This window comes from Trichechus manatus, unplaced genomic scaffold, assembly GCF_000243295.1.
Source record: "Trichechus manatus latirostris isolate Lorelei unplaced genomic scaffold, TriManLat1.0 scaffold00011, whole genome shotgun sequence".
NCBI lineage: Eukaryota > Metazoa > Chordata > Mammalia > Sirenia > Trichechidae > Trichechus > Trichechus manatus.
The window spans coordinates 29030352-29042775 of NW_004443947.1; the positions used below are offsets into that span (position 1 = coordinate 29030352).

Below are 12424 nucleotides of genomic sequence, written 5' to 3' on the forward strand. Positions count from 1 at the left end.
TAGTTAATTCCACTTCTAAGTTCCCAGGAGAGATCATCCAAGGGATCTAATTCTCCTGGGAATTTAGAAGTGGAAATAACTGGTGTTAGTTAATCCCTGATGGGCATTTATACCTGAACTTGGGTCAGAGTCCCTGGGTGGAGCAAACGTTTAATGTGCTTGGCTGTTAACCAAAAGGTTGGTAGTTTTGAATACAACCAGAGATGCCTGAGAGAAAGACCTGGTGAGCTCCTTCTGAAAAATCAGCCATTAAAAACCCAGTGGAGCACAGTTCTACTCTGACACACATAGGGTCACCATGAGTTGAAGTTGACTCAATGGCAACTTTTTTTTTTTTTAAATTTGGGTCATGTTCTACTCCTGATCTAATCAGCCATAGCCAGGGGATAGAGTCACATTAGGCAAACATGGTTGTATCTGTGTGAGTTGGGGACATTGTTCTTATTGATGTCTGCATCAGTTAGTCTACATTGGTTACAAGTAATAGAATATGCCACCACACGTCTGTCAGTTTGGTGTACTATGGTGCCTTGCATGTTGCTGTAATGCTAGAAGCTATGCCACCGGTATTTCAAATACCAGCAGGATCACCTATGGTGAACAGGTTTTAGTGGGGCTTTCAGACAACACAGACTAGGAAGAAGAACCTGACGATCTACTTCTGAAAACACTGGCCAGTGAAAACCTTATGGATAACAGTGGAACATTGTCTGATATAGTGCTGGAAGATGAGTCTCTCAGGTTGGAAGGCACTCAAAATACCACTGAGGAAGAGCTGCTTCTTCAAAGTAGAGTTGACCTTAGTGATGTGAATGGAGTAAAGCTTTCGGGACCTTCATTTGCTGATGTGGCATGACTCAAAATGAAAAGAAACAGCTGCAAACATCCATTAGAAATTGGAACGTGGAAAGTACAAAGAATGAATCTAGGAAAATTGGAAGTTGTCAAAAATGAAATGGAGTGCTTGAAGATTGATATCCTAGGCATTAGTGAGCTGAAGTGTACTGGTATTGACCATTTTGAATCAGACAATTATATTGTCTAGTATGTTTGGAATAACAAATTGAAGAGGAATGGTGTCGTATTCATTGTCCAAAAGAGCATTTCAAGATCTATGCTGAAATACAGTGCTGTTAGTGACAGGATAATATGCATATGTCTACAAGGAAAACCAGTTAATATGACTGTTATTCAAATTTATGCACCAACCACCAATGCCAAAGATGAAGAAATTGAAGTTTTTTTTTTTTAAACCAACTTCTGCAGTCTGAAATAGATCAAACATGCAATCAAGATGCATTGATAATTACTGGTGATTGGAATGTGAAAGTTGGAAATAAAGAAGAAGCATCAGTAGTTGGAAAATATGGCCTTGGTGATAGAAACAATCCTGGAGATCACATGATAGAATTTTGTAAGACCAATGACTTAATCATTGGAAATACTTTTTTCAGCAGCATAAATGGTGACTATACACGTGGATGTCACCAGATGGAGTACACATGAATCAAATTGACTACATGGTGGAAAGATATGGGAGAAGCTCAGTATCATCAGTTAGAACAGGGCCAGGGGCCAACTGTGGGACAGACCATCAATTGCTCATATGCAAGTTCAAGTTGGAGCTAGAAAATTAAAACAGGTCCATGAGACCAAAGTGTGACCTTGCGTATATCCCACCAGAATTTAGAGACCATTTCAAGAATAGATTTGACGCATTGAACACTAATAACAGAAGACCAGACGAGTTGTGGAATGACATCAAGGACATCATACATGAAGAAAGCAAAAGGTCATTAAAAAGACAAGAGAGAAAGAAAAGACCAAAATGGAAGTCAGAAGAGACTCTGAAACTTGCTCTTGAATGTAGGATAGCTAAAGTGACTAGAAGAGATCCATTGACCAAGAGGCAGTCGTTGGAACGGAACAAGGGGATACTGCGTGGTTTAAAATCAGAAAAGGTGTGCATCAGGTTGTATCCTTTCACCATACTTATTCAATCTGTATGCTGAGCAAATAATCCAAGAAGCTGGACTATATGAAGAAGAACGTGTCATCAGGATTGGAGGAAGACTCCTTAAAAACCTGCAATATGTGGATGACACAGCCTTGCTTACTGAAATTGAAGAGGACTTGAAGCACTTACTGATGAAGATCAAAGACTACAGCCTTCAGTATGGATTACACCTCAACAGAAAGAAAACAAAAACCCTCACGACTGAACCAATAAGCAACATCATGATAAACAGAGAAAAGTTTGAAGTTGTCAAGGATTTCATGTTACTTGGATCCACAATCAATGCCCATGGAAGCAGCAGTCAAGAAAGCAAATGATGTATTGCACTGGGGAAACTCTGCTGCAAACAACCTCTTTAAAGTGTTAAAAAGCAAAGATGTCACTTTGAGGACTAAGGTGCACCTGACTCAAGCCATGATATTTTCAGTCACCTCATATGTATGTGAAAGCTGAACAATGAATAAGGAAGACTGAAGAAGAATTGATGCATTTGACTTATGGTGTTGGTGAAGAATATTGAATATACCTTGGACTGCCAGAAGAATGAACAAATCTGTCTTGGAAGAAGCACATCCAGAATGCTCCTCAGAAGTGAGAATATTGAGACTTCGTCTCACGTACTTTGGACATGTTATCAGGAGGGACTAGTCCCTGGAGAAGGACATCATGCTTGATAAAGTAGAGGGTCAGCGTAAAAGAGGAAGACCCTGAACAAGATGGATTGACACTGGCTGCAACGATAGGCTCAAACATAGCAACGATTGTGAGGATGGCACAGACCAGGCAGTGTTTCGTTCTGTTGTACATAGGGTCGCTATGAGTTGGAACTGACTCCACAGCACCTAACAACAACAACAGTAGAATATGTGACTAAGAGAGAGCTGATTGGTTATAAGTAATAGAATATATGACCAAGAATGAGTTGATTTTTCTCACATAACAAGAACTCCAGAGACAGATTGTTCTAGAGTTAGTTTAGTGTCTCGATGTTAGTGTTCTGGACTGGCTTCTTCACAATTTTCTTTGCTGTCTCTTCATAGTTGCCAGATAACTGTCTCAGTTCCAAGCATAGTATTTTAATACAGTTGTGCTCAAAGTGAAGAAGTAAGTGGTTTGAAAGTGTCATTTCTTCTCATGCATCTCTCTCCCTTTAAATAGAGGAAATTTTTTTCCCAGCAGTTCCCAGCATATTTCTCTTCAGATTCAATAAATAGAACAGGGTCTAATGTTTATGCCAATGCAGCAAGAGATGCTGGGAGAGTGAGTTTCTGGCATTGTCAGAAATCTCTCTATTGAGATGGACTCAGTAGGTAAGAAAGAAGAAAGTTAGAAGGGCCTTGAATAGGTAAACAGCAGTGCCTTCCATAATACCGAAAAGACATCTACTACACAGAGCCATGCTTTGAGAAAGACATTGAAAAAGCAGAGTGAGTCCTGAAGGGTGAACTAGATACTAGTGAAAGATCTAGAATTAATATCTTATAAGAGAAATTTGAAGGCACTATGAGTGTTGAATCTGGAAATCTGGCGAAGGGAGATGGGGAGAATATGCCAGTTCTCTTCAGATATCTGAAGACTGGCATGGGGAAGAGGGCTTAGGTTTATTCTTTGTGGCTCACGAGGAGAGAGCTAGTACCACTCAGTGAAAGTTACATGGACTTAGATTTTAGTTCAGTAAAGAGTTTAACAGTGAGAACTTTCCAAAATTATAATGAACTGCCTAATGATAGGAAACCTGGTGATGTAGTGGTTAAGAGGTATGGCTGCAAACCAAAAGGTCAGCAGTTCACATCTACCAGCTGCTCCTTAGAAACCCCATGGGGCAGTTCTGTTCTGTCCTGTAGGGTTGCTATGAGTCGGAATTGACTCCATGGCAACGGGCTTTTTACAGGCCTTATGATAATAAGTCCCCCTCCCCCCATCTCCTAAAGTTCCTGAGGGAAGATGGGAAGAGAACTTGAGGTAAGCAGATGCCTCCAGTGGAAATCATTCCATCACCTTTTAGGGATGGGGTGGGAGGTAGAGTGTTTGATTCAAAGATGGTGTTTGAATATACTTTTTAAATGACAGAGAAGATCAGTAGTAGAAGTAAGAAGAAATAGTCTGGATCAAGATTCAGACTGGTATTACACAGACGAGTTCGTTGCGGGTTTACCTGTCAAGTACCTATCTTTTTGCTTTTATGCTATGAGTCCCATAGTCCTTCACCATTATAAAACTAGGGGGAAATGCTAAATGAGTACATTAGTAGGTTGAAGAATAAACCATGTTTAATGCTTGTGCTTGCATCAAATGCTCATTTCCTTCTTTAGAGTAGTTACGCATTATCTTTAGCTTCAGAGATCAAAGATAGTGTAGGAAGATTATTTTTTCTAAAGGAAATCCAACAGATTAATTCCAGCAAAAATTTCTTGAGTACCTACCCAGTGCCAGGCACTGTTTTAAGTGCTGGGAAGATAGCAGTGAATACACCCAAAAAGTTCTTTATCTCAATGGTAAAGTGAAATGAAGAAAAGGTGAAAGGAAAGAGTTAGTGCCTTTCATGGGCAACACACAGTGCCTGGTGACGTGAGAACTTGGAAATGAGTTAGACAAAGAACCTGTCCTCAGGACATTTTGGATCTAATGGGTGAACCCATTCAGGAAAGAACTATCCAGAGCACTAAACTAGTTGCCCTTGAGTTGATTTCAACTCATGGTGACCCTATGGGTTTTCAGTGGCTGATTTTTAGGAATAGATCACCAGGCCTTTCTTCTGAGGCTCCCCTGGGTGGAGTTAAACCACCAGTCTTTTGGCTGCCAGCTTTTCACCAAACCTGTTGACTCACCAGAGCACAAATCAGGCGAAATTAAATGTTGTGGTTGAGGTTCAAGCAAAGGGCTGTGGGAACTCCAAGCAATTGTTTCCATGAAGGAAAATACACAAGTTGAATCTTGAAAATGGGTATGGTTTTGATAGATGGAGAAGCTGGGATGCAGGAATTTTGAGTTGAGGGAACAGCATGAATAAAAAAAGTAAAAGAGCATGAGGATGTTGGTGAAGAGTGAGGCCAAGGATTTGTGTAGGCATAGAGAGAGATAAGCCCGAAAAGTGGGTTCCATGTTAGATTTCTTTGTTTTTCAAAATGAAAATAGCATTTTTTTTTCAGATTTGGAAAATAATAATGCTCATTGCAGAAAAAAAGTAGACAAAAAGTAGAAAGCTATAAACAAGTAAATGAAAATCTTCTGATTCTACACATAAATAACATTTTGTTATATATCATTCCAGATATTTTTGTGCATGCACACACACACGCACACACACATACATCTGTGAATCATACTTTCCATGTTTTTTGTAACCTGTTTTTTAAACCTATCATATTCTATGCCAGTAATATGCCTACATCAGTATTTTAATGACTTCAGACAATTCCATTTGTATAGATATATTTTAAATGTATTTAAATACATTTTTTACCATTATGAACAACACTGCATTTGACATTCTTATGCATACGTCCTTGTGTAATTATTTCTTTGATAGAAAATATTAAACTTGGAATTGCTGAGCTGTAGAGCACTCACAGATAAAATTTAGATACAATTTGCCAGATTACTGTCTAAACAATTTTCTTTTTGGAGCAAAAAGGGAAAGGCTTTTTCCCATTTCTACCCCTGAATGTGAAAAAGTTGAGGGAGAAGTCTTTTTTATTTATTCACATAATTACAATTTTTGGTACTCTTCATTCCTTTGTGTAGATCCAAGTTTTCCTCTGGTATCATTTTCCTTCAACTTTAAGAATTTCCTTTAATATTTCTTGTTACTGCAGATGTGCTGGCAGTGAATTCTCTAAGATTTAGTTTGATTGAAATGTTATTTTGCGTTCATTTTTGAAGAATATTTTCTTATAGAATTTTAGGTTGGCAGTTTTTTTTTTCCTTTTAGCACTTAAAAAGTATCACTGCATTGTGTTCTGACTTGCATTGTTTCTGATGAGAAGTCAAAAGCATTTTTATCTTTCTTTTTCTGTATGTAATGTGTCTTTTTCTCTGGTTGCTTTTACAGTTTTCTTTTTATCCCTGTTTTTTACCATTTCTTTGTGTTTATCCTGCTTGAGATTGGATGAACGTCTTAATTTGTGGGTTTATAATTTTAATCAGATTTGAAAAATTTCAGTCATTATTTCTTTAAATAATTTTTAAAATAATTTTTCTTCACACTACTGTTTTCTCCTGGTACTCCACTTGCTTGTATCTGAGGCTTTGTTCATTTTTTTGGCCTTTTTTGTCTTTCTGTTTCAGTTGTTTAGCTTTTATTGTTACTGATCCTCTGCTGTGTCTAATACTGGCAAACCCACTTAATGACTTTTTAATTTTAGATATTATGTCTTTCCAACTCCAGAAATTCCATTTGGTTCTTTTTTTTTATATCTTCTACTTCTCACCTTATTATGTTGATGTTTTTGAGTCTCTTATCCTTGTTATTTCTGGGTCTATTTCTACTAACTAATTTTTTCTGCCTTGGTTATGGATCACATTTTTCTGTTTCTTTGATTGGATGCTGGAGACTACCAGTGTTACACTGTTGAGTGCATTTTGTTGTCTTTCTATGAAGAGTGTAATTTTTGTTTTGGCAGGCAATTAAGGTATTTGTAGCTTAGACTGATCCTTTTAAAGTTTGTTTTTAAGCTTTCTTAGAATGAGTTTAATTGACCCGGTGACTGCAACAATGGGCTAAAGCATAGCAAAGATTGTGAGGATGGCACAGGACTGGGCAGTGTTTCATTCTGTTGTACATAGGGTCACTGTGAGTTTGGAACCAACTCGACAGCACCTAACAACAACAACAACAACAACACGGTGAGTCTAGAGTACCTATACTCTAAGGGCTAATTTAGCTCTGCTACTTAGGCCTGACCCTTCTGAGGGCTCTGCCTAATCCCCAGGTGTTTAACGAGGTCACCCTACTCTGGTTTGTTGTAAGTCATGTGTCTTTCAGCCTAGTACGAACTCGGGATTGTTTAGCATAGAGCTCCCTAGTAGTTCTTTGCCCAGCCTCATGTAGTCTCTCTGTGTGTGAGCATCTGGTATTCAGCCAAGACTCAAGGGCATTCCTAGATTTCTGGAGCTCTTTACCTATGTAGCTCCTTTCTCTAAAGTACTCTGATCTGCAAATTCCAGCTGCCTCAGCTTTTCTGGATGTCAGTCTCTGTCTCTTCAACTCAGTGAGACTGCCATCATCTGCTTGGGTTTCGCACCCTCGGCCATGATCTGGCAAGCGCCTCCAGATAAAACCATGGCGATTGTAGGATTCACCTTGTTTCTTTCTCTTCTTTTGTGGATCATCCACCTGTACTGCCTGTTGTTCATTGCCTGAAGATGGTTGTTTCTTACATCTTGTCCAGTTTTCTAGTTGCTATGGCAGGAGGGTAAGTCCAGTAACAGTTATTCCATCATAACTGGAATTGGAAGTCCTTCCTATAACAATTAGATTATCTGTTGATCACCTATAAGATACTGCAAAGTTAATAAAACAGAGCAGATTATTTTTTTAATGAAACATATCTGTCTTTGTAATGCACATCTGTTTGATTTCTGCTAAAAATAGAATTTTCTAGGATAAAACTTAGACTGGATTTTTAAAATTCAGGTTTATTGAGGTATAATTGACATACAGTAAAATTTATTCTTTTTAGGGGTACTGTTTTATATGTTTTGATAAATATATGCAGTCTTGTTTACATTGTATAATCATAGTATATTGTGATTATACAGATATGGAACATTTTCTGTATCTGTATAGACAATCAAGATATAGAATGTTTTTCATTACCCCAAAAAAGTTCCCTCATGCACCTTGTAGTCAATCGCATCTCCCTACTCCCAGCTCTTGGCAACCACTGATCTATTTTCCAGTCCTATAGTTTTGCCTTTTCCAGAAGGTCATATAAATGGAATCATAAAATATATAGCCTTTCAAGCTTTGCTTCTTTCACTTGGCACCGTGTTTTTGAGATTCATCCATATTGTTGTTTATATCAGTAGTTTGTTCAAAAGACTAGATTTCATTTTTTTGAAATGAAATGAAAAATGAAAAAGCTGCTTATCTTAGTTTCCATTTAAACATAGGCAAATGGTTTAAAATTATAAAACAAAAAGGGCTAAGACCTTGTGTAGGAAAGCGAAGTTAAATGCTTAAAAATTCAGATAGATACTAATAAAGCAAAAATGATTAATGGACTTCCCCATCATGTTTACACTGTGCATCCCCTCCCTCCTGTAGGAGAGAAGAATGCCGAAGAGGCTGGATCTTTTGGTTTATTCTCGACCATCTCTACTGCTGTTCAGAGCACAGTGAGTAGAAAGAAAGTGCTGGGTGATCTACTCCCTCCCTTTATTATAATCGGTTTGCTTATCTTCAGTCATTTCTCCCTCTTTTATTTGGAAAGCAATGGGGACTGATTACTCTTGTGGGAGTCCATATCACTGGTAACCAACTACTTTGATCTTATGGATAGAGTCAAAGTGACTTAAAAACTTTCTTTAAAGAAATAAAAGAGGGAGTAGGAGATGGAAAGTAACAGAGAGGCAACATACATGTTTTATGGACTAAGAATTCTTAGTTTGGTGCCCCTAGAAAATGTTTTTGCTTTACAAAAATATTTTTCTCATAATTGCATCTTTTAGGCAAAAGGGAAAGTGTGAGCTTTATGATAGATACTTGTAAAAGTGTAGATGATTAGAAACATTTTGAAAAGTAATACGTAGGAAGCTTAATATCTTTCCTATATAAGGATAGATAGCTGGTACTTTTTTATTTTAACTTCTTATGGAAGAGTAAGATACCTACAGAAAAGTGAAATCACAAGTGTTTGATTTTCTTTTCACAAAGTGAGCACGTTCAGGCTAAGAAACAGAACATTACAGCACCTCAGATGCCCCCTTGTGTCCTCTCCCAGTTATCGCACCCCCTCAGCCAAGACAACAATTCTGATTTCTGTCATCATAAATGAATTTTTCTGGCTTTTGAGTATGTACTCTTTTTTGTCTGGCTTCTTTCATTCAACAATATGTTTGCGAGCTTTATCCATGTTGTGTGTGGTATAGTTTGTTCATTTTCTTTGCTGTATTCCATTGTGTGATTATGTCACAATTTATCTATTCCACTGTTGATGAGTATTGGGGTAGTTTCCAGTTTTTAGCTATTAAGAAGAGTGCTGCTACGAATATTCTTATACATGTCTTTTGATGAACCTGTATACGATTTCTGTTGGGTGTACGACTATGAGTGAAATTGCTGAATCATAGGACACGCATCTGTTCAACTGTAGTAGATACTGACAGTTTTCCAAAGAGGTTGTACCTGTTGACATTCCCACAGTGTATGAGTATTTCAGTTGCTCCACATTCTTGCCAATGCTTGATATTGTTAGCTGCTACTTTTATATAATCAAAACATGTAGACATGTTTTCTCAATACGGTTGTAATGAGGTTCCATGTGTTTTCTAGGGAAAGAGTGTTATCAGTGGGGGTTTGGATGCCTTAGAATTCATTGGGAAAAAGACAATGGATGTAATAGCAGAAGGAGATCCTGGATTTAAAAAAACCAAGGGTCTGATGAACCGGAATTCTACACTGTCTCAGGTACTATTTGTCTTTACCAGTTTATTTTCTGTTTCTGTTTTGATCTGAATTTTTGCCTATTCTAACTTAAGACCTTGTTAGCATTTCCTTTTGAAGAATTTTCAATGAGTTTTTATTAAGAGGGCTTTTATGTTTTTTGTTTTTTAACAGTGAGAGTACTAATGCTTAGGAAAATGCCCGACTCTTTTTTTTTCTCCTCTTTTCTTTCTGCAGGAGTCTCTTGGCATTTCAAGATACCAAGTTCTGTCAGAGTTGCTTATTTAGATTAATGTTTAAACCAACTTTGGGGAAACACCTGATTTCTTGGGTGTTATTTATGCTGTCTAGGATCAAATTGTATATTATCATTTTTATCCTGTAGCTCCTGAGCCTATCAGATTTGAATTGCAATGCCAAGAATGATAGGGCAGTGCTGTATACTGTAACTCATCTCAGCAGCACTTCTCTCAACTCTGAAAACCCACCCTTGAGCTCTCATTACTCGCTGCAATGTAATGCTTCCATCGCTTTTCAGGTTTTACGAGAGGCGAAAGAGAAAGAAGAGCTGTGGACCTGCAATGAGGTTACCGTGGAAACGGACAAGAAAACTCATTATGGGCTACTCTTTGATGAATTTCAAGGCCTTTCTCATCTAGAGGCTCTGGAGATGCTTTCCCGAGAAAGTGAAATAAAGGTAATTCCAAACCAAAAATTTCAACTGGGAAAAAGTCTTCAAGCAAAGGAATACTGCTTAGTTACTTTTTTTTTTGTAGAGTTAGAAGGTGAAATGCATTTCAAATATGGAAGCTTGAGACTCTCTGGAAATACTATACTGAAACAGAGAATAAACTAATGCTTGAACTAATTGCTAGGAATAGAGTGAATTAAGTGTTATTTCTCTAAATTTAAACAAAAAAGGGCAGATTAACAAAGCAGTCTTAATAGCACATCTGTTAGTTTTCCTTTACCTTGGCCTTTTTGTTTAGTTTCTTCGGCTTAAATTGCCAGTTTGGTTCAGGTACGTCTTGACTTAAGCTGCCAATTTGGATACAGTTGCCTGTTAGCTTTTTGTTGATTCAAGTCTGTTTCATTTCCTCCTTATTTCTAAGCTGTTATTAAACACTAATAATTTCCATACATTTCTGACTTGTATTATTTTAGGAAGTACAAATTCTCCCTAATAATCACTTCTGTAACAACCACTCTTATGTGTTAAGATTCTTGCAAGAAATCTTTGTGTTGACTGGTGAGCTTGTAACCCTGATATCAGTTTGATCTACAGTCTCTTTTCCATTTGAGAATGTTTTTCTTTCATACTCCCAGATGTTTTATTATTATCTTATATCCATCCAGGTGAAGTCTATTCTTAATTCTCTGAGTGGAGAAGAATTGGAGACTCTAAAACTTGAATTGGAGCAACTAAAAGAAGTATTTTCCCTAGCAGAGTTCACTGAGGAGGAAGAAGAGGAGAAAAAAGGTAATATGGAAATTCATTATCTTGAGTGGGGAAGAGGCGTTGTGTTTGCGTGCTGTACTTTGCCCTTGAAATAAATTATTTTCCCTCTAATGACACTAGCCCGATTTTACTTTTTTCAAGGGGAGTATTCACACAAAATTCTCTGCAACCTCATCTCTGAGTAGACATTGCAGTGAGCCATCAGCCTTATGCCTGTGTCTCCTCACCTCCCAACTCTTTGTAGCTTCTCCAAGTCTAATCTTGCAGGTCATATCTCTTGCCCACTTTTGCAGTTAGAGGGCTGCCCTTGTGAGATTCCTGCTTCAGTTCTGACTGGTCATTCCTAAGAGCTTTTATATCCCTAGAACCTTCACCTATACCTCTCTGACTCCTGTGACCCCTGACCCTGTCTTGAATTGAGCCATACAGGGTGGCAGTTATCCAAAATGTTGGTGATAGTTTTTCCCCCCCAAGAGTTTTTTTATCCCACATTTCAATATCTGCATCCCTCAGAAAGTGTAAATGTAGTAACTACTCATTTTTGCAGAATTATCAGGGAATGAGGTACTTTACAAAAAGCATATTTTCTGGGTAACTGAATCTTAATCTCTAAGGGCTGTTTTAATATTTTAACTGGAAATATTTCTAAGATATATTACACACTTGCTGGCCTTTTTTTTTTTTTTAAGTATGAAGAGTTTATTCGAGGTGTTATTGGGTGTGCATACAGGAGACCATTTTGTTTCAGAAAAACAAGTGGCTCAATACAGGCTAGGTGCAGTGAGGCTTTTAAGGAGAAGAGGAAACAGAAAAGTTAACCATAGGCTGGCCTCAACATGATTGAAATCATGACCCCCTTTCTGAGATCAGCTGACATCAGGTTACTAGATGGTTTCTGTGACCCACCCCATTCATCTGAAATTGTGTGAAGTTAAATTCTTTGCAAAGAAAAACTTTAAATGGCTTCATAGTTATCACAGATGTCTTATCCCAGATTTTATGATTTCCTTTGTCCACATGACTTTCTTTTTTTTGAACATGCTCATTTATTTATTGTTATTGTTTTTAAATTTTTATTTTGGAAAACTTAAAAATATTCCAAAATAGAATAGTCTAATGAACCCTCTTATACTGTACTCATCAATCAGCTTAATTGTCAACTCATGGCCAATCTTGTTGTAGTTTAAGTGAAAGGTTACATTTTAAGTTAGTCTCTTACACAAAAATTTATACGTACATTGTTATTTGACTCTAATTGCTCTCCCTGTACTGTGACAGCGCACTCCTCCTTTCCACCCCTGATTTCCCACATCCATTCAACCAGCTCCTAACCCCCTCTGCC

The 12424-nt window shown here is 37.6% G+C and overlaps 1 protein-coding gene across 9 annotated transcripts in view; it reads left to right on the forward strand.

The window, feature by feature from the left end:
* The window catches only part of FAM114A2 (family with sequence similarity 114 member A2), a 45983-nt gene that overhangs the window by 5833 nt on the left and 27726 nt on the right, over positions 1-12424 (forward strand). For all 9 annotated transcript variants that reach the window (XR_002823147.1, XR_002823148.1, XM_023726592.1 and 6 more), the window contains 4 exons: positions 8286-8356; positions 9513-9647; positions 10162-10320; positions 10980-11103. Coding sequence is in view for 7 of the 9 variants with exons in the window: in XM_023726592.1 (XP_023582360.1) it covers positions 8286-8356; positions 9513-9647; positions 10162-10320; positions 10980-11103 (489 nt within the window). In the remaining 2 variants the exon portion in view is untranslated. The remainder of the gene's footprint in view (positions 1-8285; positions 8357-9512; positions 9648-10161; positions 10321-10979; positions 11104-12424) is intronic.